The following is a 25,589-nucleotide window of genomic DNA, read 5'->3' as shown; positions in this document are numbered from 1 at the left end:
GAGACTACCCGTTAGTAAAAGGGAGGATAGGGTACGTGCCGTAGCTAACTAAGGAGTATACCCCTTAGTTAGTTATAAATATATATATAATCTAAAAATATATATAACGGAAGGAGGTTATTTTTAGTAGCGAAGAATAGTAAATTTAGTATTGATATTTTAATAGAAGAGAATTCATATTATAAAAGAGATTAGGTAGATAACCTCGGATCTAGAGTTATTGTGACGGACTGCCCCTATGGCGGCTGCGAATAGACATCTGTAAAGTTATTAATATATCTAAGGAGGGAAAGGAGGTGATAACGGTCAGGGCTTCGTGTAGGAGCCCTTCTGGTGCCGTCCCCGCACGTGACGCAGCCAGAGGCCCAGCGTCACGTGGTAAAAAGAAAATATTATATTTTTTTTCTCTCTTTATCTATAATTATTTTGAGACTTAAAAAGTCGTTAATATCTCTTAAATCCTAGGGTTTTATCTCTGGAGAGAGTATTTACTATGATATTTATATTATTTCGCAGTCAGAGGCAGCCCTCGCAGTTAGAAGCAGCCCTCATAGTCAGAGGCATCATAGATAGGCCTCACAGTCAGAGGCAACCATTCGAGTCAGAGGCATCAGAGGCAGGCCTCTTACGGATATATAGTTATCTACGCCTACTACATTTAATGGTCTAAGCTAATAATCACGCAGCTTTACCTATCTATCTCTTTAGCAACGCACCATCGCTAATAACACGGTCTATCCGTCCAGCCTCCCGTTCCATGACATCAATCAGTCTACTCGTAGTCAAGTCTGGCCGCCCGCGCCACCTGCGCCTTCTGCGCCACTTGTCTAGCCACACTATGTCTATAACGCCAGTAGCTTAAAATCTCTCTGAAAGTGGAAAAGGAGTGGAGAAAAATTCAGCGCCGCCTTGTTCCAATTTGTTGAGTCTATATGGTATACGGCGGTATACTCCGTACCATATGCACTCATCTCTTTCATACACCTTAGCGCATTTTCTCCCCAAAAGAACTTACCCATGTAGGTTAGTAGACACTCTATATCGATAGCAACATCATTAATAGGCCAATCCCCGCCCGTTTTCGTGGAGGACACCCAATCCAATCATTTAGACGCGCTAACGTGTATGAAAGAGACGAATGCTTACGGTATAAGATCTCTTCGTCGGGACGGCAAATGACCGCACCACCCTCAATCGTCATTATCGACTACTATAAACGTTATATAACGAGCCAAATAACGAGCCATATAACGAGCCAACACGCAACCTTTAGAGATTTACCATAAATATTCCGGCATTGGGTCTGGCCTATTCGTGCCCGGCACATATCGCATCTTGGATCTGTCTTTCACCCACCCACGATGTTCATCACGGTGGCAGCGGCGACGCTCCCCAGCGTCCCGCTCGACTTCCTTGGAAACAGGGACAGAATCCTCGAGTCGATCCGAATCGCCAAGTCGCAGGGCGCAACTCTCCGAGTAGGTCCTGAGCTGGAAGTTCCGGGTGAGTAAATGCCTCCCTTTCGCCACCGTCACCGGAGAGTGCTACTGACACAACACGTGAAAAGGCTATGGGTGCCTGGATCATCACCTGGAAGGTGACACCTTCTCCCATAGCTTCGAGGTAGTAGCCGACATCATTTCAGATGAGGCTTGCAGGGGCATGATTATTTCCCTGGGTGTGCCTGTCCGGCATCGCAATGTTCGCTACAACTCCCAGATCCTCTGCACGTACAAGCACATCTATTTCATCCGCCCCAAGATGTGCCTGGCCAACGACGGTCTGTACCGGGAGATGCGTCACTTCACTGCCTGGAGTAAGCCCCGAGAGTTCGAGACCTACTATCTCGAGGAAGCCGTGGCCAAGATCACCGGACAGACTACGGTGCCCATTGGTGACGGCATCCTCAGCACTCCGGAGACGGCTATAGGCGTCGAGACGTGCGAGGAGCTTTTCACGCCTCTGAATCCATCCACTCTCCTGGGACTTAACGGAGCTGAGATCATTCTCAACAGCAGTGCTAGCCATGCCGAGCTGCGTAAGCTCAAGACTCGGCTGGATCTCATCTCCAACTCTACGAGGAAGCTCGGTGGTGTTTACGTCTACGCCAACTGCAACGGTGTCTGTGGAGAAGCTCGCCAGCTTGTAAGTTTCTCATCTCGGCGTCTTGCCTCTTGTTTGATCTAGTTCTAACACATGCTTCAGTTTGATGGGTCGTCCATGGTTCTGAAGAACGGGGAGGTGTAAGTTCTCACCCTAAGACGTGCAGCAGAGAACCTCACTGACGCTTTCCACTAGCATGGCCCAGGCTGCGCAGTTCACTCTTAAGCCGGTAGATGTGATTACAGCTACCGTGGATCTGGAAGACGTGAGGAGCTATCGCTCTTCTGCCTCTAGAAATATCCAAGGCGCTGCTCAGCCGGACTTTCCTCGTGTCGAGTGCCACCTGAGGCTGGGCCGAACGGCCGAGGAAGTGTATCTCTCAGATGCGTTAAGGATAAGCAGGCCTATGCAGCTCAAAATTTTAGATCCTATGGTAAGTATACCGCACTAGACTAGCCGTAGCACGAACATGACGAACTCACACCATATTAGGAAGAGATTGCTTACGCCGAGGCTGTCTTCCTGTGGCAGTACCTTGCCAGGACTAACTCTCCTGGATATTTCTTGGCCCTCAGTGGTGGTCTTGACTCGTCGACCGTAGCCATTTTTGTTTACAGCATGGCTCGTCTCGTGTTGCGGTCCATTGAGGCTGGCGAGCACACTACGCTGGCTGATTTGCAGCGGATCACGGGAGAGAAAGACTTCGTGCCCAAGAGCCCTGAGGAGATTGTCTCTCGTATCCTCCACACCGTGAGTCTTGCTACCTGATCGACATGTATGCTTTGCTGACTTGCATTCATTTAGTGCTACCAAGGGACTGTCAATTCAGCGGAAGAGACCCGATCCCGGGCGAAGCGACTTGGTATGATGTCTGGCCCATTTCACCATTCCCCCAAGCAATATTAATTTATGATAGCTGAGAGAATCGGAGCTTACCACTCCGATATTAAGATTGATGAGGCCGTACAGGCCCACCATAACATCATCAGGAGCACCCTCGGGTTTGACCCCAAGTATGCGGTTGAAGGTGGAACCGCGGCAGAAAACTTGGCGCTTCAGAACATCCAAGCCCGCAACCGCATGGTTGTGTCGTATGAGCTGGCTCAGCTTTCCACAACTGCTCGCCAGACTCCCAGGGCTGGCTCGTCACTCCTGGTTCTTGGCAGTGGAAACGTCGATGAGAATCTCCGTGGATACTAGTCAGTGGTTCTCTCAAGATTCCCTGGCTCTTTCTATACTAACCGAAGTCTGTAGCACCAAATACGACGCATCGTCGGCCGACATTGCTCCCCTCGGTAGCATATCCAAGACAGACGCCAAAGCCTTCCAGGCCTGGGCCATTACCAATATGGATCTACCTATAATGGATGAGTTTCTCAACGCCACCCCTACGGCCGAGCTTCTCCCCCTTTCAGCCGGCGTCCAGGACGATGAGTCTGATGCAGAGAGTAAGCCCTGCACCGACGATTTTTTTGTTTGTTCCCAAGTGAAGCTAATTGAAGTACAGTGGGATTTACCTACAGTGAGCTGTCTGAGCTCGGTAGTACGTTTCCGCTTCACCTCTCGAATGGTGTATGTAAACCCTATGTGCTAACGCTTTATGACAGTTCTCCGCAAGACGCACAAGCTTGGCCCGTGGTCTATGTACCTTCGACTTCTTAATGACTGGAAGGAACGGCCAGGATTCGACCCCCGGAAGATTGCGGAAAAGACACGGAAATTCTTTTTCCACTATTCAGTGAGTGACGAGCCCCCGTTTTGAGAGACGAAGAAAAGTGCTGGGCAGGCTCCTGAAGGGGAAGAGATTCTTTCCTGAGCTATACAGCCACTAGGAAAGATCACTGTACCCTTTGGAGAGGCTGTCTACTGCCCAATCGTCTCGAAAAAGATCTATTCCCATAAGTATATGCTGACGTAGCGCAGATCACACGTCACAAGGCCGTTGTACTGACACCTTCACCTCATCTGTCGGCATAGTAAGTTCCCTCCCTGCTGTTCTGGCGTCCTGGCGAAATGCTAAATCTAGCAGCAACCCTGATGACAACAGGCATGATCTGCGGCCATTCCTGTACGTCGTCAACTGGCCATGGCAGTTCAACAAAATCAATGAGCACCTCCAGAAATTGGAACATGATCTCGCGGAGAAAAAGAAGAAGAGCTCATGAGATGTTGAGTCCCCAGAATCATAAATGGTCAGACATGAGCTGCATAGAAGACGTATGAGCGCAATCTTCGGGGTTGGAATACTGGAATTGCCCAGGGCTGTCGTTCAGGGGAGTTACGCCATGTAAAGTTGAAGTTCCAGCAATATTGGGATCCTAGAGGAGCTCGGAGTTGATAGCACCTCTATTTTCTATATCCATCGTGTCGGCAAATGCTGGCTCTATAGAGTTGCCTTTTTTTCCCCATGATGGTAGTAGTACCGTTGGCATTGTCAGGCGCCAAGAAAAGCAGATGAGGCTAAATCACTGGGATCTTAATGTTCTAACGCGACCTGATATGTTTCCTCGTCGTTTAATCAGATAGCCCGGCAGCCACTCCAGCCGGCCAATATGTATTATGCATTAACTATACAAACTGTGGCTTGCGCTCGCCCAACAAGCGCCTTGTGTAATGATCAACCCATGGTATTGTTCCCAGGTTTGCTGGTTGCGAGTTAGCAGCAACCTCCAGTAGCAGATCTGCTAGCGTTTGTTGCCAGCTTGACCTGACCCTTGCCGCCTGCGCCGGGTCCCTTGACGCCTGACCTCCGATCGTTGAGGTCGTATTTGCCAGCCTGGATGTTCTGGTATATCCTTTCGGCGACTCGCATGAAGGCCTTCTCGACGTTCTCGCCGCTCTTTGCACTCGTCTCGACGTATTCAAGGACACCGTTTCGGCGTGCCCAGTCCTCGGCCTCCTCGCGCGTAACCTCGCGCTTGTTCTGCTCGAGCTGTGTCAGGTCAGCCTTGTTACCGACCAGGATGACGACAATGTCAGGTTCGGCAATCTGGCGCAGGTCGTTGAGCCAGTCGGTGACATGCTGAAAAGTCTGCCGCCGCGACAGGTCGAAGACGAGCAGGGCACCGCTGGCGCCGCGGAAGTACGACCTCGTGACCGACTTGTACGTCTCCTGGCCGGCCGTGTCCCATAGGCTGAGCTTCATGTGCTTCTGGGGCGTGTCGCGCCGGGGCTCGGGGAGGCCCTCGGGGGCATCTTCGCCGCCAGCCAGTCCGGACGAGGGCTGTGTGTGCGGCGGTCCCACGGGGACGATGCGGGACCCGAACTCAACGCCGATGGTGACGTCGTGGTGCGGGGAGAAGCGGCCCTCGCAGAGGCGGATGGTCAGGCTCGACTTGCCGCATCCCGAGTCGCCGATGCAGACAAGCTTGGCGATGTAGTCCCACGGCGATGAGGACATGGGGACGGCTCGGGAGGGCCCGGAGGGTGCCGAGTCCGGGGAAGGGAGGGAGAGTCGAGGGTGTTTGTGGTGGAGCCGCGATGGCGCTCACGTGCTTCTCTGGTGGGAGTCTCAACTCGGGTGCCGTCTGCTCGGGGCGTTCGCGGAAAGGGTAGCTGGAAGCTGGTTTGTTGGGAAAGGCGGAACGAAGGCTTCGGTTGGGGGGGCGGATTGACTCGAGTCTTTCGATGTACAAGAGAATCGATATGTAGTGGTCAAAAACAATTAGGCAAAAATCATGCTATAATACGAAATGAACATTGAGAATGCTGCCGTCTAACGAGAAGATGGTGACGGGTGGACGTCTCGGCGTCACGAGTCTAGCGGAGTGGTTCTTCTGGGGGTCGAAGGTCATGACCGGTCAAGGCCCAAAGGGATCCGCTTGGCGGTACATGTGAGGAGCTCTCTGGGGAAGGTCTGCCCGCTTTATCAGTGACGCAACTCCACTCCCGATAAGGGTCCAACAAGAGCTCGGGAGATAAATCGTATGGTCGTATCGCAGAACAAATCATGGCAGCCTATTCTTTCCGTTGACAAATGGTCTCAGTCGCCGGGTTACGGTGGGCAAGGGGAGAGGAGGAAGAATATGCCTAGTACGTTAGGGTCTGCATCTTTCCCAAACAGCTCCAGTACTTGGCCTCTGAGGCTGGGAAACAGCCAGGCTGCCTAAAGCTCAGGACCCGAGGACGCTGCAGGTGCGAAGAGTTGTGCAAGGTCCCTGGTTGATAGGTTCACATGACTGATAATGAAGCCTGAACTGTCGCAGACCTGAACTCTCCGTACGTCCATCTACCGTCAACATAGGTAGAACCCCAGCTCGGGGGAAGAAATACAACGGGCCAGCTTACTCTGCCAAGACCTAGACCTTTGTATTCAGTCCATCTCAAGTTTGTTTTCGCTAGCATTCATTTTTGACGAACGCGAGGAGCCTGGAATCTTATCGGGGCCGGGAGCTACAATCGCGGGATCCGCTTTTCAGTGGGTTGGGCGCCTGTAGCGCGTGTAGCCAGGCCTAATCCGGGGTGCTACCAGCGAGCTGTCAGCGAGCTGCCAGTGAGGTGGTCACGCTGCCTGGCTGCTGCGAGGGTGATCCGCCCATGCTCCTCCGAGGCAGGTTCAAGGTTGGGAGGTGCCTGCCCCGCCGCAGCCGTCATCCCCAACCCTTGCGAGTCACTCGCTCGCCAAGGTTCCAGCCCGTCGTCTGCCTGACGTTGGTCAGGTCACCGCATCCATCTCTTCCATCTTCTGCATCTTCTGTCCCATGACCTTGCAGCCTTGTTATTATTTTCTCCATATCGAGTCAATACCAAGTCAAAATTGTCCTTCTCGGCCACCAGTAGAATATCTGGACTCTGTTCTCTTCTCTTGCAACGTCATCCTGTGGCAGCCTGCCGTGCCTGCGTCATCAGAGTTTCCCTTCACACTGGCCTGACGGAATCATCCCAGAGTCATCGAGAAATCAACGACGTTGATGACGCTGGGGAGGCGGTAGGTGAAGGGGCGCCATGTTTTCCGAGTGTAGGTATTCCCCCGCCCTAGATTTCACGAGTGGTCCACTGACGATCAACCAGATGCGTCTCGTTTCCTGGCTCAGTCCCAGTCGAGGTTCTCCAACTTTGGCGGGCAGACCGCCGATACCGACGACAATAACAATAATCACCACAACAACAACCCGCCGCAGCGCCACAACGACTGGACGAGTAATAACACCACCCGCCGAGGCCATCCGCCGCACCGATCGTTTCTCGCCCGCGGCAACCCATATCAGCAGAATGGCACCGGCTCCCGCTTCGGCAACCTCGCCTTTGCGTCACGTATATCAGCAGCCCAGGATGCTCCGCTCTTCCACAGCACGCTTGATGAGTTCCGCGAGGAAGACGATGAGCAGGAGCGGGATCGGGAGGCGGCAGACCTGTTTGCCCTGCAACGATCGCGCAGAGTAGCGGCTGCCAGCAAGCTTGCTGAGAGCACCGACTCCGAGGCACACAGCCGGGGTTCCCTCGAAGACAGCACAGCCCACGACCACCCCTATCAGAACCGGGGACGTGGCATCAAGAGCAGCTGGACTGGTACGCGGAGCACATATAAGCCTCGGTTTGGGAAGGATGCCGCTCTCGAGGAGGAGGGCGAGGAAGTTACCCGGCCAAAGGGCGACGCGGCCAGCGACCAGAGCCAGGACGGCAAGGGCAAGATGGTTGATATCGGCCTCGAGTCCCAAGCCGACCTCGACGAGGATCCCCCAGAGTCCCTTTTTGGAGCCGCAACGGATTCAAGTCCTCCGCCGTTCCAGCGGTTCACATCACAATCTGAGCAGACGCCCTTTCTTTCTACTCAATCCGAGGCCCAGAGCAGTATTCACGAGCCTCCAGCGGAAGAGGAACCGATTCAGACAGCCATGGCTATGCCTGAGGGGGAGGTTTTCCACCACGATCCTTTCTTTGCCTGGATCTTTTTAATCAGCTTTGCAGGGATGATGTCGACGTTTGTCCTCGTTTGGCTCAACACTGGCCCTAGGAAGAGCCCTGTCGGAGATACAATTTACACGACTCTGCAGAAGTCGTTCAACATGCTAGCTGTCGACACAGTAGTGGCCATTTTTGTCTCTTTTATCTGGCTAGCGGCACTGAGGTCCTTCGTCCGACCTTTGGTCAACATCATTCTCATCGCCGTGCCTGTCATCATGCTATCATTTTCGCTCTACTCATTTGTGTCGTCCTTCAAAGGCCAGACACATGGAAAGAGTTTCCAGGATAAGGTGATGCGCTGGCTATCGCTAATCCCAGCCGTTTCCTGCATCCTATGGCTCTGGCTTGTGGTCAAGGGACGGAGAGCTATCCAGCAGGCCATTGAAATTTTGCAATTTTCCAGCAAGATTCTTGCCCAGAACGCAGGATTGTTCTTGGTAGGATTCGGCTGTCTCGCCTTGATTGTGGTGTGGACCTGGGCCTGGCTGGGCATGTTCGCTCGTGTCTTCATGGGCGGGTACTTCTCCAAGAGCCTGGCGCGATTCGTAATCCGCTTCTCAAGCTGGTGGCTCGGAGCAGCCTTCATTTTCATGTACATGTGGACGCTGTCGGTCATCAACGCCGTCCACAGAGCGACCACCGCAGCGACTGTCTCTCAGTGGTACTTTCACCGCAATGCCGGGCCGGCCACACCATCGAGAGAGATCGTCGTCGCGGCTCTGCATCATGGCGTGACAACCATTTTTGGTAGCATCTGCGAATCGACACTGCTCTCTCTTATGATCCGAGCCCCGTTGATCTTCCTTCCGAGGCGTATCGGGGCAACTATCTCGAATGTGGCGGCCTTTTGGATACCGACACCGATCATTGCGCTTACGAATCCACTGACCATCACATACGCGGCTATCCACTCGCACAACTTGTCTAAGTCGGCAAGAGGTTTGGAGCAGATGGATGTCATCTCGCCGGCTATACCGACCACAACGCTCACACCGCGCTCGTTGCGCACGCGGGGTCAGGCTAACGGGCTTCTCCCCTACCGACTTGCAAAGCTTCTCCTTGTGGCTACACGCCTTATCATGGCTACGGCACTCGGTTTCGCGGGGTGGGTGATAACGGCCAAGCAGCTACAGATCCAACTTCCTGATGGAATGGGGATACGTGGATCAGCGTATGCATATGTAGTGGGTCTGATGGCCAGTTTCATCGGCTACTCAGTTATGGGCGCCATGGAAGGCATTCTCAGCGGCATCGTGGATGCGGTACTCATCTGCTACGGTAGTGAGAGGAGGATGGACAGGGGTCACGGGCGATTCTGCCTCGAGGCCGCATATCTGTTTGGGGAGCGCAGAGGGGGTGGTGTTGGGGACTATTCTTAGCTGCTGGCGTTTTGAACCATGGTCCTGGGCGAAGGACTTGGGCGTTCTATGGATAGATTGATTAGAGCGATTGGGATTTCCGGTGTGGGATATAGGATATAGCGTGCGGACAACCACGCCGTTTAGCGATCCAGGCAGTTTGGTAGCTTTAACTGTCGAGGACTTTCATACCCTGTGGAAGAGTACTCATGGCTAGTCAGCAGTTACTAATCTATATACACTCTGTACTCGCTTACCCAGAGGTATACATCGGCCACCCTGGGGTAACACCAACAGCCAACATTCGAGCAGCTCCAAGCGTCGGGGTCATGGGGAGCATACACGTGCGATCTCGTGACCTACCCCTCTTCACAAGCTTCATGTTTGGCTTGGCTACAGGCACTACTGATAGGTACTTAGTAAGTTGTTGGCCAGCCTCCCCAATGGATAAGGTCTGAGCTTGTGACCTGGCCAGCATGCCCCCAAAATCGCACTCACGGGACGCGCTGCCCACGGACATCAACGCAGATGAAGGGCCAGAAGACACGACAGATACTCCCATAGAGTTGCCAGAGGCGACAGAGACGCCAATGCCACGGCGATGGCGGTGGCGGTGGCGGTGGCAACGTGACCGCTACGCGGGAGCCCTGCTGCTCAATGGGTGCCTTCATCCTCCCCGCCGTATACGCCACCCTGTCCAAGCTCTGGGTCGCCAACATTGACTCGTCGCTCGTCGTCACCACCGATGTGTATACGTACATTGGTGTCGTGGCCGAGGTGCTCAACGAGGGCCTTCCCCGCGCTGCCTGGGTTATCATTGGCGACAAGTCGTCGCGCTCGCCGGCCGAGCGCCTCGCCCTCACCCACACACTCATCCTGTGCCAGTCTCTCCTGGGCCCCGTCATGAGCGTCGCCCTCGTCGCTGGAGCCGCCACGTTCGCCCGCGGCTTCGTCCCCGGCGAGGTCCGCGACGCCAGCCTTACCCACGTCCGCATCAGCGCCTTCTCGGCCCTCAGCTCCGCCGTCGAGACGGCCATCGCGGCGGCCACCAGGGCCCTCGACAAGCCTGATGTGCCCCTTGTCGTGAGCTCCGCCAAGTTCGTCGTCAACATCCTGCTAGACATGCTCCTCATCTCGCGGTTCCGCGTCGGCAGCCACAAGCCGACCGTCAACATGCAGGCGGGCATCCAGCTGGCCTGCAACACGACGGCCGCGCTCGTCGGCCTGGGCTACTTTTTGTGTACGACCAGCTGGCGGCATGTACGGCAACGGAGCATCCACGAGGACGCGTCCCGGATACTGGCCGACGACCACGATGAGGAGGACATCAGCACTCGCCCCAACGTCGGTGCTCTCCTCGTCCTGCTGCGGCCGGGGATCATCACGCTGGTCGAGCTAGCTGTTCGCAATGCGCTGTACCTGTGGCTGGTCAGCACCATTGTCGCCCTGGGATCGACCTATGCCACGGCATGGGGCATCTTCAACACGATCCGCTGGGGGCTCGTCATGGTCCCGGTGCAGGCGCTCGAGGCGACGACCCTCGCGTTTGTCGGACACCTCTGGGGATCCTGGCGGCGCGAGATTGGCAAGGACACGCGACGTCCCGGGCGCGTGTCCTCCAGGACGATCTTCCGGATCGCGCGCCCGGCGCTCGTCTCCCTCGTCATCGCGCTGGCGGTGGAGGTGCCGCTGGCGATATTCCTGTCGCTCTGGCGCGCGCGGTCGTTTGCGTGGTACCTCAGCCGGTCGGCGGAGGTGGCCTCGGTGACGGCATACATGTGGCGGACGATTGACTGGTGCTACATCTTCTACGCGGCGTCGACGCAGCTGGCGGCGGTGCTGCTGGCGACGAGGCCGGGGTGGTACTTGTACCAGAGCCTGGCGAGCAACCTGCTGTACGTGCTGCCGTGGGCAGTCGTGTGCCAGGTCAGCGCGCTGGACGAGGGCAACGCGTGGACGTACCACAGCCTCGTGTTTGGGGGCAGCCTGGTATTTAGCTTCGTGGACGTGGTGGTGGTGGATGCGCTGTGGGCGTGGGCGCTGGTGACAGGGCGGGTGACGCTTGAGTCTTTTCGGGAAAGCTGATGTAGTTGGAAGCCGCGTGCGTATCGCTCGTCCAGCCAAAGCCAACTTCGTAACTGCATAGGTAGGTAGTACTAGCATTATATAGTAGTGGTAAAGTCCCAGATCCTACGCCCAATTCACCGACATTTAGTCCGCACTCTGCTTACCGCTTCAATCGCCCAGTCAGCCTCGGGATCGCCAACAGAGCTGGCGCAGGTGGGCTCCGACGTGTGGCGGAGTTGCGGCCACTGCTGGATCGGGCTTAAATGAGGCCCAGCCAGCGTTAGTACTTGTTATCCCAGATGGGAAGACCGGCCAACAAAGAGACAAAGGATGCATAGCCCTGCCATATATGAATAGTAGTCGTGGAAGAGAAGAAGAGATGGTGATATAATAAACCCCGAGTCCGACGTTGCTGGTCGAATCCATTCGATAATAATATATCCAGCATCGCGACAGTACCTGTTATACTCTCGGCACACAAGACACCAACACATGCCCTTCACGGAGTAATACTACTCAGATAAGATACGTGTTCCCCCCATGAATTTACCAGTAAGTACACATATCGCTGTATCGCCCCAACAGACCCCGACGAGAATGACGAGACTGACGAGCGAGCGTGATTAAGAGCCAAGACCAGGGCGTTACGTTTGAGGAGTATGACCAGCGTGCACAGCGCATGGTCGCCTCAGCGGGCCCCTCAGGGGCTGCAATGAATCCAGCAGCTGGAGTAAATCCTACGGATATGGATGTGGGTGGTAATGGCAGTGGTGATAGCAGTGGTAATAGCAGTGGTAATGGCTGCTGGTGCTGCGACGGTGATGACAGGGACTGTTGTGGTAGTTTCTGTGCTATACTTTGTGGTTCTTGTTCCTGTTCCGGTTGACAAGGCATAATACTATACACTACGCATCCTTCATATATACAAGCAGTACGTACATACTACTGTATCCCTTGTTGGCTTCATACCTGGTAAATTTGGCAACACTTGGCCGTTTGCATAGGCACCTAGGCACCCGGGTCGAGGTGGCGGTCGTACGGCACTGCCCAGGGAACCGCCACCAGCAACAACCACTCGACAATCACGGACCACCGACGACCAACAGAGCCAATGGTGAGAATCCGTGTACGAAGATGATGCCATGGGATGCCTGCTGCGGGAAGTGGCGGCGCCGGACGGGGCCGAAGGAAGCACGGCCAATGACACGGCCAGGACACGCGCAGCATGCTGCCCAAAGCAGCAATTGCTGGAGCAGATCTGCGAGGCACAGCCCAAGATGATAGTACTGCTCGTACAGAGTGTGAGAGCACTGGCGATGGGAGGCTCTGCGGCATGTGGCATGACGCAGGGTCCCGGGAGCATCTTGCTGAGCCATCTACAGATATGCCCATTGGGATATATCGTGTGGCATCAGTCAGGTTATAAGAAGAGGCCAGAGTCCGGCCCCCAAGGCCCCTCGAATATTCACCATCACAGGAAGTCGAGACTCCAACACATCCTCAAACAAAGGCATAAGACCCTGCCATCAACCACACACCATATAGTACATATATATATATATATATGATGGACGTCGCAACAAGACCTAACATGGCCCACTTCGGCCCCGGCGCCCCCGACGTCCCCGCCGGCTGGACCGCCCGCTTCAACGACCAGTACCAGACCTGGTTCTACGTCAACACACATACCAGCCAGTCTCAGTGGGAGCCCCCGGCCGCGCCCGCCTTCGCCCGCTCTGCATACCAACCCTCCACCTACCACAACGCCGACGAGGAGCTGGCACGAAGACTCCAGGCCGAGGAAGACGCCCGAGCCACTGCCACCGCCGGGAGAGCCCATCCCACGCCGTCACCACGTCCCAACTCCGCGGCCTCCGGCCCCCACAGCCCCGGGTACTACTACTACCACCAACACCAGCACAGCCAACAACCCAGCCCAGCATACACAACCACAACCACAATCTCCCCCAGCGGCCACCTCGCCCCGCCGCAAGACGACGCCAGCGGCGGCGGCGGCAAGAAGAAGCGCTCGAGCTGGGGCCTCCCCGCAGCGGCCGCGGCCGGCAGCGCCGCGCTGCTGGGCGGGGGCGCGCTGGCGGGGTACGGCCTACACGAGGGCAAGGACAAGCTCAAGCAGAAGCTATTCCACAAGAAGAGCCACAGCAGCAGCGGCGGCGGCGGCGGGGAGGACATTTGGGGCGGCGAGGATGGCAGTGGTGAAGGTGGTGACTGGGGAAGCTGGGGGGACTCGAGCGGTGGTGATTGTAGCGGTGTTGATCTCGGGGATGGCGGTGATGGCGGGGAGGGTGTTGGTGAGGTCCTCGGTGCGTTGTTGGGCTTTTAAAATGGCATATATATACCCCTTGCGGTCATGGATTGGCAGCTTTCATCTTTGATTTTCCAGCTCTGAGCGAGCTGAGCGAGCGTTCCCAGCACTATTAGTACTCTTAGCGAATAGACAATGTCGGACCAAATTCAGTGGTATACAACGGATTGACATGAAAAAAGGGGGGGGGGGGGCAGGATGATGTAATAATATTCTATCGGGCAAGATACCGATCGATGCTCGCTTGGAAGTCCGCGCGATCGACTCTTCTAAATATCCAGTCTATTACCTCTTCACACCTTGACTCTTGGAGCCACCGCTCGCACCACCGCCCTCCTTCTTGCCCGACCCGGCGAGGTACGCCGCCATGTCGAAGTTTCCGAGGGGGTTCTGCTGCTGGGCACCGCCGCCGCCGCCGCCGCCCATCATGGCGCTGAGGCCGCCCTCCTTCTGCCGCTGCTCGAACTCGGCCTTCATCTCGGGGTCCACTGTAACACAGAGGCGTTAGCAAAAAGAAGAAGTCCTGCCGTCGTCTCGTTTCCCCGAGGTTACGCACTGTTTTCCATGATGTACGGCATGCCAATAAAGAGGAGCATGCTGAATCCACCCATGAGGATCATGGGGTTCTTGAGGATAGTAAGCACCGAGACTGTCATAGGCAATGTTAGTTCCCGTCCGTCCACAACAACAATCCGCCCGCCTCCCCAGCCCCTTCATCGGGCGAGGGGGAAACTTACACTTGGGCCTCTCGAAGAAGTAGTTCTTGGCCCCCAGCGCGCGCAGCTCCACGCCCCTCCCCGCGCTCCCCTCGCGCACCGCCAGCGCCTCGCCCTTGTTGTCCCACTCGTTGCCGCGGAACGTCTCCCAAGCGTGGACGGCGCCGTCGGCGTCGACGTCGATGCGCAACGGGTGGAAGGCGTCGGTCGTGCAGTGCACGTCGGCGAGGTACGAGCCCGGGGCGGAGACATTGCGGAAGACAAAGGTGTTGACGGCGGACAGCGGAGCTGAGTAGGAGTCCCCCAGGGTGGTTAGGGTGGCGTGCGTGGTGGGCGGCAGGGCGAAGGGGTTGGGCTTGGTGGGGAGGTAGAGGGTGAGGTCGGCGGCGAGGGCGGAGGCGGCCAGGCCCAGGAGGGCCGTGATTTCGAATCGCATGGTTGGGCGAGGGTCGATGTGGACGCTGGCGTTGGAGCCTTGGGAGGATGGAGATGTCGAGAGCTGGGCGGGAGGTAATCGAGTTGACAGAGGTGGTGGTTTCCAGCTTGGCTGGTGGTGATGGAATCCGCCAATCAGAACATGCCTAGGGTCCACACACGGATTGACCTCACCTCAACAGCTCCTTCCAGCTTCACCTTGACAAATTTACAGATTTACAGAGTACCTTGCTACCACCGAGTACCAATTCACCCACGGAACAATCGCATTGGCATCTCGTTCTAGGCTGTCTCAAAACAACGCATCATCATTCATATCTACTACAGGGTATTATAGTCTCCAACAGCGTTTACGGCGCAACAGGCGCCTCCGCCTCCTTGGCCTGCACTTCCGGAGCAGCAGCGCCGTCCGACGTGCTGGCAGCAGACGCAGCCTTGAACGACTGCTCAAAGTCGGCAATGATGTCGTCGAGGTGCTCGATTCCGACAGAGATGCGGATCAGGTCCTGCAGAAAAACAAAGTTTAGTCACGGCTACTAGTACTACAATCGTCGAGAGGTAGGAAGAGGCCAGCTTACCTCGCTGACACCAGAGCTGATCTTCTCCTCGTCCGAGAGCTGCTCGTGCGTCGTGGTCCAGGGGCTTCACGCCGTTAGCAAAGATCTTCTTCCGTTGAGATCTTGGGCCACTCACTGAATAGCCAAGGTCTTGGCGTCGCCTACGTTGGCCAGGTTGGAGATGAGCTTGAAGCCGTCCACAATCTGGCTGCCCGCGGCACCGCCGCCCTTGACGCCGAAGCTGAGCACGCCGCCAAAGCCGTTCCTCAGGTACTTCTTGGCCGCCTCGTGCGAGGAGTGGCTCTCCAGTCCGGGGTACGACACCCAGCTGACGTAGGGGCTCTTCTCGAGGTACTTGGCGAGCGCAAGGGCGTTCTGGGCGTGGCGCTCGGCGCGCAGGCTGAGCGTCTCGATACCAAGCAGCAGCTGCTGCGCGGCAAAGGGGTTGAGCGTGGCACCCAGGTCGCGCAGCGTCTCGACGCGCGCCCGGATGATGAAGGAGATGGGGCCAAACGTGTCCCAGAACTTGAGCCCGTGGTAGCCCTCGGACGGCTCGACAAACTGCGGGAAGCGCGCGCCGTTCTTACCCCAGTCGAACTTGCCCGAGTCGATGATGACGCCGCCGATGGTGGTGCCGTGACCGCCGATCCACTTGGTGGCCGAGTGGACGACAATATCGGCGCCGTGGTCGATGGGGCGGATGAAGTAGCCGCCGGCACCGAACGTGTTGTCGACCTGGCCGTGTCAGGTTAACTACCAACTCTAGTGACTTCAAATGGAATGCTACTCACAACCAGGGGCACGCCCTTGTCGTGCGCCACCTTGGCAATGGCCTCAATGTCGGGCACGTTGTACCGCGGGTTGCCAATGCTCTCAATGTACACGGCCTTGGTCTTGTCGTCGATGGCAGCGGCAATGTCCTCGGTGCTGTCGCCGTTGACAAACTTGGTCTTGATGCCCAGGCGCGGCAGGAAGACCTTGAACTGGTTGTAGGTGCCGCCGTATAGGTTGGACGTGGACACGATGTTGTCGCCGGCCTGGGCGAGCGTCGCAATAGCGATGAACTGGGCGCCCTGGCCCGACGACGAGGCGAGAGCCGCCACACCACCCTCGAGGGCCGCCATGCGCTTCTCGAAGACATCGACGGTCGGGTTCATGATGCGGCTGTAGATGTTGCCAAACTCCTTGAGGCCAAACAGCCTCGCGCCGTGGGCCGAGTCATCGAAGGTGAAGCTCTGTCAGTCAACCGTTAGCTTTCGGCCCCAACATCGTAGCTTTTGTGCGACTGCTCCGGCACATACCGTGGTCGCGTAGATGGGGACGGCGCGCGACTTGGTCGTAGGATCGGGCTCTGCACTGTTCAAACAAGGTTAGCATCATTCATCCTCGAAAGAACCTCATTACATGCGGCCGTCCCCACCCGACCGAATCTGGTCGTGACAACTCACCCCGCGTGCAGCTGCAGTGTCTCAAAGTTCTTGCTGAGGTCCGACATGGTGGTGGTGGTGGTGGTGGTAGTGGTAGTGATGGTGGTAGTGGTGGTGGTAGTGGACACCGTCAAAGCTTAAGCTTCCAGTGACACGGGAGATCGATCCGAGAGCTTACAACTCAACTAGAGGAAGAAGGGGATGAAGAAGGTGATGGAGAAGAAGAAGCCGAGGAGGAGAAGAGAGACTTTTGAACAAGAAAACGGCAACAAACCCCTCCTCTCAATGGCGTTATATGGTTTCTCTTCCGGCCGTCCCTCCCCCCTTCCATTCCCTCCCGCCCGAGGCCAAGCTTTCGCCTTTGCCAACCCGTTTGGTGTGAACGCCAACCCAATCTGGGGCCAGGACGGGCTACCAGCCGTCTCCATCGGGGAAAGGCAGTGGGGTGATCCAGGGCCAACAGCGAAGCACGCCATCGCCGTCCTCTTGCGGCTGTCGTCCGTCGTCCAACTATCGTCCACCTGGGCGCACCCATCGGGAAGCGCACTTCGCGTCATATTCACCCACTAGGTACCTGCCCACGATCTATTATTCATGCAGGGCTATTCCTCCTAGGAACACGCTACGTGCCTGGGATGCGTTAATGCCGGTGAATGGTGTGCTTGGTCTGGCAGGGCAGGCCCTTCGGAAACAGGGACTCGGGATCATGTGGGGACATGTCTTCCCCCGCCATCCGACACCGCAGGGCAGCTGTTGTGACGTGGGACACAGGTGGGGGAGGGAGGGGTTCACATGAAGCTGAAAACACAAGACGCTCTCTCTAGTTCCTCCTTGTTCATGGCCACGCACGCGGGAGCTCTTCCCCCACGGGCTGCCTACGAGGGCGACGAATCTAGAGTTCCGGATACATAATGTGAATTCCCCGGCAGCCCCCCCAACTAGGACGTGGTCGGGCTTCACGCGGATGCCACCACCTCGAATAGGTGGGGACCATGTGGGCTAACATCGTCTTCTTCGTATCTGCCAACACTCCCATCCATTGATTTTCGCCGAAGAGACACTATTACACATATTCTCTAAAATAATACCCGCCGGCGGAGGAATATCCAGCTCCGCGACCGGCAGACTTCCTTGGGCCGGTCACCGCAACGTTACCTAGTAGTATCGATCATGTCTGATAGACCGGTCACCCGAGTCTAGATTAATATTCCATCGTTGGCTATGATCAGCATGTCCAATCTCTCACAGCCTTTTCCGAACAACAAACAAACTCCTCCCATTATTAACCTGTTCCCAGAAAAAAAAATTGTGTTCATGACTGGTATCAAACCTAAACCCGCCATTACGCCCGCCACAGTGTAATCCGAGAACAAACCCATGCGCCAAGCCCAATCCGTGTGATCTCTAGGTCTCTGTACTGAAACCCGAATGGATATCGAAAACTCTGCAGAGCTACAGGCCCCATCATCAACCAGTGTCTCCTTACACCTGCCGCATTTGCGGCGAGTGCGCCTGCTCCTCCTCGTCCTCCTCGCACCGATACACCGGCGCCTCCGAGTCTGATTGTCGTTGCTGCGGCCGTGGCGCCCGGGACCCGCGAGGCGCAACGTCAAAGTCGGCCGGCAGCCCGCCCTTGAAGAGGGTCTTGGCCAGCAGGATGGTGGTGGCGATCCACGACGTGAACTGGACGGCGGCGACGACCGACATGGCGCGTCCCGCGGCGCAGACGCTCCCGTAGCAGTAGACCAGCCGGGTGAGGTAGACGGCCAGGACGATGAAGCCCACAAAGTAGAAGACGGTGTTGGTCGTCTCGACGGCCAGCGAGGCCAGGGGGTGCGACGCGCGGGGGGCCAGCCGCGGTGCCAGCTCCAGGTAGGCGATGGAGAAGAGCGACAGGACGGGCGCGAAGATGAGGTAGCTGAATATCGGGGGCGGGGATAAACGGACGGAGCGGCCGTGTTCGTGCCACTCTATGACTGTTCGTCTTTGGTCAGCATCTAGGGGCCGTCTCACTCCGGTATTGATGGCTTCTTGCAGACGACCTACTCATTGCTGACAAGGTAATACTGGCCACGGCAGCCAGGAACTGTAGAACGCGCAGGAACACAATGGTAGTCTTCCCCATGGTGACGACGATGGCGATGGCGATGGCGATGGCGATGGCGATGGCGGTGGCGATGGCGATGAACCTCGAAAACAGACGCCAAGCCACAGAACAATGCCAACACCGATGGCGATGCCAAGCCCGGGGGACAAGGAACAAAGCACAATGCCACAATGGAACAGACAAGCTCGTCAACTCTCCACCCGGGAAGAACCAAAAGCAGAAATGCTAAGCAGCAGCAGCAGCAGTCGTGACATGTATAAAGTGGCCCCTAGGAGGCTAGTCTCGGCGGCGGGGACCCAAGAACTATCAGAGGAACTTGGCCCCAATGAGGAGGGCGTGGAATCCCTATAAAACGACGGGGCGAAATGAAGTGGTCTCAGAACATGGACGCGGCAGTTGAGAAGGGAGACAGCGCCTCTGTGTCAGGATCTGAGACAAGAGACCGCGAGTTGAGGGCGGCCAGTGCGGCCAGTGCGGCCAGGGCGGTCGGGTCGGTCGAGGGAGAATGGAAGACTCCAAGATCTGCCGCGAGACAGCCCTAAGGAACGTTGATCTTGAGGAGTTCTGGGCTTCTGGCGGCAGGAGTCACACGGGCCTCAACCCCGTCCGAGACTTTAGGGCAAGGTGGAACGTCGTGTTCCAGGGCCCATACGTAGCCAGACTGCTAGCGCAATGAGGCAACGCGACGGGCCGGGCGGGAGGCAGGGGAGTCGCTTGCTTTGAGGTCTTGAAAATGGCACGAGCATACGGGGGCATTGGGGCGGGGTGGGAGGTTGCAAAGGGGCATCTCGACGGACAGAGAAGCCCGGGACGCGGTGACACGGCGGTACTGGCGGACTGAGAACTGTGAGAACTGCGAGAACTGTGAAGCATTCGACTACTAATAGTATCCGTACTCGTAGACCCAACGCGGTGGGTACAGATCCACCACCCCGTCATCAGTGCCGAAGGTAAGGCCGGTTGGGTTGCAAACTTGCACACTGGCACGGTCGCAAGGGCTCGTCAACTGAGACTGATGTATCGACAGCGGCCGTCGAGGTGGATGGTGGATGGTCGGAGGAGAGCTGTAGAGAGACGGCCGACGACCCAACACGTCCGGCTGAAGGGCATTTCGGACACGGAGCCGGCCGAGGTCGACATTGGTCCAAAAACTGAAGATGGCAGAGGGAAGAGGTTGCGCCTAGGGTCCTAGACTCTATCGACGTAAAGCTGGGCCCCAGGTTGTTACCCCCAAGGCGTTATGTGGGCTGAAGCTCGTTATGCTTCACCGTTATGGCCCCCTCTATAAATGCCGGTGATACAATGATACAATCGCCCTGGCAAGCATCGACATTCGACACACTTACCGCGACTTACCAGTCCTGCCAGTCCACACCCGCGACTCGAGACGACCAACTATTCGCGCCGTACTCGGTCCAGGGTAGTTATAGACCACGTCTGTAATCCACCTGTTGCAATTGGTCCGACATGACCGGTTCCGAACCCAGCACACCCCTGCTCGCCCCCAAGCCGAGCACTTCGGGCACTCCGGGCACTCCGGGCATCCCGGGCATCCCGGGCAGCGCGGCGTCTTCCCGTTCCCGCTCCGGTGCCGCCGCCATTACTGCCCTCGGTGCTGGCAAGGTCCTCCTCGGCGTCGTCGGCATCGTCGCGCCCAAATTCCTCGGCCAGGTTTTCCTCCTCGACATCGCCCCCGATGCCTACATCGTGACAAGGCTATTTGGCTCCAGCGCCGCCGCCGTCGGGGGCTCCCTGCTTGCCGCCGATCACATCCTCGGGAAGCATAGGCAGCAGCAGCAGCAGAGGCAGCAGAATCAGGATTACGGCGCTGCAGGAAAGGAGCTGCTCCGAGCCTTCGTCGTCGCCAACATTATTGCGGATTCCGTGGACACACTCAGCTGCACGGCGGCCCTGGTTTCGGGGGCCATCGGGAATGGCACGTTTGGGATGCTGGGCGGCGGCTGCATCTTGCTGGCAGCGCTGGGAGTTGTCGCGCTTCGCGGCGTGTGAGGTATTAGGGACTGTCTGTGCCTATTTGAAGGGCGTCAGGGCCATGGCCCAGGGCAGTGTATTATTATCCCAAGGTTGTCAATTACAGAATAGTATCCGTAAAGCATGTGTTTTTCAAGCCCACAGGGGGCCATGGTGCTGTGGAGTGTGGACACGTGAAGATCAATCCCCATTAATACTGCTCCGATAACATGGTGAATGGATTTCCATCCCCCAAAGCTCACCAGTCGGGTTTCTAACACAATCCCAAAGTCGGCACGGACAGATGGTCTGCTTTCCTGGGGTGATTCGCTGATTGCCCACGGGGTCGGGTTGGACTTACCCATTTGGCATGTCGCCGACACAGCCATCTTCACATGCCCCCGACGGATCGACGGATCCAGGTTTTGGTGGAGCGGGCCATGGCACCAAGCCGGCTAAGAGGCCCAACAAAGTGCTTGATTGCCTGACTCGTGGAACACCATCCATTTGCGAATTCCGGGCTGCCGGGCACCACTCCCCACAAGGAAGCCAAGTCCGCCACTGTTCAGAGATACCTCCAGTAGAATACTACATACATAGTAGTATGCACCCTTCTGCTAAACCACTGCGTGGACTGTGTCTAACCTAATACGGAATAGGGGGGCGCTGATTCTAACTAACGCGATTAAATTCTTACGCGGGCACTAATATAGCCTCTATCTGACTACTACTAGCTGATAATACGGCTATAGATACCTCTAATTCCACGTACTACCTCCGAGCACTGCCTCTGATCGTGAGCGCTGTGGGCGCTGCCTCAGTGAGCGCTGCCTCTGTGAGCGCTGCCCTTAATTATAAATACTGTCTTTGATTATAAGCGTTGCCTCTGTTATAGTTAGGCTGGTGAAAAGGTATAATATGCGTGGAATATTACGGATATAGTATTAATTTAGAAATTCGCACCATAGCGCAGTCCACGCAGTGCCTTGTAAGAGTGTGCGGCCATCACTGGCTTGGAGGGCTTCCCCACGACGCATTTCAGCCATCCTGCGGCAAAATGATGGGGTCGACTGGATGACGACGGTGTGAATAGCTGCACGAGATGGCCTTGGCTACAGCGAATGGGGGTTGTTTGCGAAGGATGGACGCCAGCAGCTGAAGGTGCATTCAGTGTGTCCACGAGCCTGCGAAGGGGCGACCCTCCACGACTCCATGAGCTCCGAATTGGCTTCACGTGCCTGGCGCCAGTGGGAGGTTCAGAGCCGTTAAAGCTTCAAATCGCCGTAGCCCAGTTCCTCCACTGTCGCAGACGTGCATGTGGGAGAGCTCTTGGCACCGTTTAGGTCTGGGGATGTCTTGTCTCTGCGCTCCCATCCTTTTTTGAGGCTAATGGAGTCGTGGACCAAAGAGGAAGCAGCCATCACCTGTCAGTACTACTCGTACCACTGCAGACGCCGACGGAGGCTTCGGGAGTCGAGGAAAATGGGACGGAGAAGATGAGGAGGCCAGTCTGGGGCATGGTGGAGATGGCGAGATTGGTGACGTTGAAGCGTCGGAAGGTTGCCTGTAGATAGCGCCTGTTGCGACTGCCCACAGGCCGCCTACAGGCGGATAGCGCGTGTTTACAGCAGGAGCAGCGCCGTGGCACCTAACCTACCTGGAATACCTACCACCTAGCCGGGGGAACCTGGTTTAATAGCGCCGGCTGCACCTGCATCCACCGTTGGCAAAAATCTGGGGCAGCCTCGGCTCGACGAAACCGGGGCGCTCCTGGGGGGCCTCGGCCAGTGGATGGCCAGTCAGTGGCCAGCCACTGACCACCCAGTCGCAAGTCACGGTCCGGGGGTCGACTTGCCCATAATACGGCGCACCATCCGCTGGAGCTCCGCGACCCAGTCGCCAGTGTCCGATCCCTCGATTCCCTCTCCTCCTCAATCCTCCTCTCCCCTTTATTCTCATCAGACTGCTTCTGAGCGTCGCTAAGCCGTCAAGTGACCCCCATCTTCCTCCCTCCAACGCCTCCCCCCTCTCGATCCCCTACTATCCTACCTCCACCATGGCGCCCACGGACACTACCGCCATCATCAATGAGCTCAAGCAGCCCCCTCCCCCCGGATCTCCCTACGGTGTCCCTGTCCCCGGCTCCGAGCGCCCCGGACGCAGTCCTGTCTACCGCCATTGGCGCTTCCGCGACCAGCCTCTCCTAGCCACCTTTGATCCCGAGGTCCAGACCCTGCACGACCTGTTCGAGAGGTCTGCCCGCAAGTTCCCTAACAACCGCTGCTTCGGCACCCGCCACTGGAACCAAGCCACTCGCACCTGGAGCGACAAGTTTGAGTGGCTTTCCTACTCCCAGGTTGCCGAGCGGAGGAAGAACTTCGGCGCCGGAGTCGTCGAGATTCACAAGTCCATCAACCATCCCAAGGACAAGTACGGCGTTGGTCTGTGGTCGCAGAACCGCGCCGAGTGGCAGATCACCGGTAAGCGAGACATATAAGTGGTCCCGGAGTGAAGACGGCAGCTGACCAGACGCAGATCTCGGCCTTAGCTCCCAGGCCCTCTTCAGCGTTTCCCTCTATGAGACTCTCGGCCCCGATACGACCGAGTACATCATCAACCATGCCGAGCTTGCCTGCGTTGCCTGCTCTCTCCCTCACATTCCCGTCCTCCTGAAGCTCGCTCCTCGCCTGCCGACGCTCAAGCTCATCATTTCCCTCGACCCTCTCGATGCCGGCGAGCCCGAGGGCCACACCAAGGCTGCAGTCCTGAACCAGCTGGCCGCCGAGCATGGCATCAAGATCTACTCCATGGCCGAGGTCGAGGAGATCGGCGCGAGGTCTGGTAGGCCCATTCGTGCACCCGCCAGCGAAGATCTCTGCACCATCAACTACACCTCTGGCACAACCGGCATGCCCAAGGGCGTCGTGTTGACTCACAGAAGTGCCGTCGCCGCCAACACCTCCGGGCGCTGCGGTGGTAGCGTTACCTCAAAGGACGTCCACATGTCGTACCTGCCTTTGGCACACATCTACGGCCGCATGATTGACGGAATCGCCATGGCCGAGGGTGCTTCCATTGGCTTCTTCCGCGGCGACATCCTCGGCCTGGTCGACGACATGAAGATCCTGCAGCCTACAGGCTTCATCTCCGTCCCTCGCCTCTTCAACCGCTTCAACTCGGCTATCCGTGTCGCCACGGTGGAGGCTGACGGCATCAGGGGCGCTCTGTCGAGGCGCGTCATTGCCACCAAGAAGGCCCAGATGAAGCTGCCGGTTGGCAAGGCCTCGAACACACACTTCCTCTACGACCGAATCTGGACCCCCAAGGTCAAGGCTGCTGTCGGGCTGACCAAGGCCCATGCTATGATCAGCGGCAGTGCTCAGCTCGACCCCGATGTCCAGGAGTTCCTGCGCGCCGCCTTCGGCAACAACTTCAGCCAGGGCTTCGGCATGACCGAGACGTATGCCGTTGGTACGATCCAGGCCAATAATGACTTCAGCACTGGCAACATTGGTGCCCCCATGCCCTGCATGGAGGTGTGCCTCGAGTCCGTGCCCGAGTTCAACTACTCGACAGATGACAAGCCCAACCCCCGCGGAGAGATCTTGCTGCGTGGCCCGGCCCTGTTCAGCGAGTACTACAAGAATGAGGAGGAGACTAAGAAGACCCTCGAGTCGGATGGCTGGTTCCACAGTGGCGATATTGGTGAGATTGACAGCATGGGCCGCGTCAAGATCATTGATCGCAAGAAGAACGTGCTCAAGCTGGCGCAGGGCGAGTACATCTCGCCTGAGCGCATCGAGAATGTCTTCCTAGGCAACACGCCCGTGGTCGCCAGCGCTTACGTGCACGGTGACCCCCAGCAGTCGAGCCTGGTTGCCATTTTCGGCATCGACCCCGAGAACTTTGCTCCCTTTGCCAGCAAGATCTTAGGACAGACCATTGCCCAGACCGATGAGGCGGCCCTCAGGGCGGCAGGCAAGGATCTCAAGGTCCGCAAGGCCTTCCTCCAGATCCTTGATACCATTGCCCGCAAGCACAAGTTCAATAGCTTCGAGCGGGTCCGCAATGTGCACCTGGACATTGAGCCGTTCACCATTGACAATGGCTTGATCACCCCTACGTAAGTTACACCGGCCCCCCCCCCCCCCCCCCCCCCCCCTCTCCTCCCTTCCTCTCAACCAATCAGACGCACAGCAATTCCAGGGAGGCTAACAATAGTTCTTCACACAGCCTCAAGCTCAAGCGCCCCCTCATTGCTAAGGCCTACGCCGACATTATTGCGCAGCTGTATGAGGAGACTGCCGCCCAGGAGCCCGTAAAGGGCAAGTTGTAGAGCATCTAGACGGCCATCAGCATGGTTGCGTATACCGGGCGACTCGAAGACCGTCGTATTTTGTAAATCCCGTCTGTATTCGAAATAACCTATATCATAGCGAGACAGTGTATAAATAAATAAAAAATACAATGATAAAGAATCCATTGTGTCATAAATGTGCTTTTCTTATTGGCCTATAATGATATGTTGTATCTGATTATGAGAGAGGTGGGGGGCTTCATATATCGTATAAAGTCGGCGACAATTAATGTCATTACATATACCATAAGAATGGCATAA

General features: G+C 56.7%; 9 protein-coding genes across 9 annotated transcripts; 5 read left to right on the top strand and 4 right to left on the bottom strand.

Annotated features, from left to right (window-relative positions):
• Positions 1–1,361: 1,361 nt before the first annotated feature.
• QNS1 (glutamine-dependent NAD(+) synthetase) lies at positions 1,362–3,865 on the top strand (the record flags this gene model as incomplete). Its single annotated transcript, XM_083195905.1, has 9 exons — positions 1,362–1,503; positions 1,568–2,145; positions 2,206–2,243; positions 2,299–2,536; positions 2,596–2,853; positions 2,908–2,965; positions 3,020–3,302; positions 3,358–3,551; positions 3,711–3,865. 9 exons carry the CDS (start codon positions 1,362–1,364, stop codon positions 3,863–3,865), a joined length of 1,944 nt encoding a protein of 647 aa, XP_083048921.1.
• Positions 3,866–4,759: 894 nt separating this feature from the next.
• ACO1O0_006513 (P-loop containing nucleoside triphosphate hydrolase protein) lies at positions 4,760–5,503 on the bottom strand (the record flags this gene model as incomplete). Its single annotated transcript, XM_083195904.1, has 1 exon — positions 4,760–5,503. The coding sequence occupies one exon, from the start codon at positions 5,501–5,503 to the stop codon at positions 4,760–4,762; it is 744 nt and encodes a 247-aa protein (XP_083048920.1).
• A 1,544-nt stretch (positions 5,504–7,047) lies between these two features.
• Positions 7,048–9,386, top strand: ACO1O0_006512 (choline transporter-like family protein; the record flags this gene model as incomplete). The annotated part of the gene is given in 2 exon segments (XM_083195903.1): positions 7,048–7,064; positions 7,082–9,386. The coding sequence occupies 2 exon segments, from the start codon at positions 7,048–7,050 to the stop codon at positions 9,384–9,386; spliced, it is 2,322 nt and encodes a 773-aa protein (XP_083048919.1).
• A 636-nt stretch (positions 9,387–10,022) lies between these two features.
• Positions 10,023–11,450, top strand: ACO1O0_006511 (uncharacterized protein; the record flags this gene model as incomplete). The annotated part of the gene is made up of 1 exon (XM_083195902.1): positions 10,023–11,450. The coding sequence occupies one exon, from the start codon at positions 10,023–10,025 to the stop codon at positions 11,448–11,450; it is 1,428 nt and encodes a 475-aa protein (XP_083048918.1).
• A 2,593-nt stretch (positions 11,451–14,043) lies between these two features.
• ACO1O0_006510 (uncharacterized protein) lies at positions 14,044–14,910 on the bottom strand (the record flags this gene model as incomplete). Its single annotated transcript, XM_083195901.1, has 3 exons — positions 14,044–14,246; positions 14,315–14,407; positions 14,496–14,910. 3 exons carry the CDS (start codon positions 14,908–14,910, stop codon positions 14,044–14,046), a joined length of 711 nt encoding a protein of 236 aa, XP_083048917.1.
• A 349-nt stretch (positions 14,911–15,259) lies between these two features.
• MET15 (bifunctional cysteine synthase/O-acetylhomoserine aminocarboxypropyltransferase MET17) lies at positions 15,260–16,961 on the bottom strand (the record flags this gene model as incomplete). The annotated part of the gene is made up of 6 exons (XM_083195900.1): positions 15,260–15,415; positions 15,488–15,551; positions 15,603–16,201; positions 16,258–16,701; positions 16,768–16,822; positions 16,915–16,961. 6 exons carry the CDS (start codon positions 16,959–16,961, stop codon positions 15,260–15,262), a joined length of 1,365 nt encoding a protein of 454 aa, XP_083048916.1.
• A 1,414-nt stretch (positions 16,962–18,375) lies between these two features.
• ACO1O0_006508 (MARVEL domain-containing protein) lies at positions 18,376–19,018 on the bottom strand (the record flags this gene model as incomplete). Its single annotated transcript, XM_083195899.1, has 2 exons — positions 18,376–18,863; positions 18,940–19,018. 2 exons carry the CDS (start codon positions 19,016–19,018, stop codon positions 18,376–18,378), a joined length of 567 nt encoding a protein of 188 aa, XP_083048915.1.
• A 1,449-nt stretch (positions 19,019–20,467) lies between these two features.
• On the top strand, positions 20,468–21,010 carry ACO1O0_006507 (uncharacterized protein; the record flags this gene model as incomplete). The annotated part of the gene is made up of 1 exon (XM_083195898.1): positions 20,468–21,010. The coding sequence occupies one exon, from the start codon at positions 20,468–20,470 to the stop codon at positions 21,008–21,010; it is 543 nt and encodes a 180-aa protein (XP_083048914.1).
• Positions 21,011–23,027: 2,017 nt separating this feature from the next.
• FAA2 (medium-chain fatty acid-CoA ligase FAA2) lies at positions 23,028–25,307 on the top strand (the record flags this gene model as incomplete). The annotated part of the gene is made up of 3 exons (XM_083195897.1): positions 23,028–23,451; positions 23,507–25,094; positions 25,205–25,307. The coding sequence occupies 3 exons, from the start codon at positions 23,028–23,030 to the stop codon at positions 25,305–25,307; spliced, it is 2,115 nt and encodes a 704-aa protein (XP_083048913.1).
• Positions 25,308–25,589: the final 282 nt, after the last annotated feature.

The sequence above is a fragment of the Amphichorda felina genome (assembly GCF_050947745.1).
Source record: "Amphichorda felina strain 45539 chromosome Unknown scaffold_6, whole genome shotgun sequence".
Taxonomy (NCBI): domain Eukaryota; kingdom Fungi; phylum Ascomycota; class Sordariomycetes; order Hypocreales; family Bionectriaceae; genus Amphichorda; species Amphichorda felina.
This window is presented reverse-complemented; position numbering and strand designations above follow the sequence as displayed.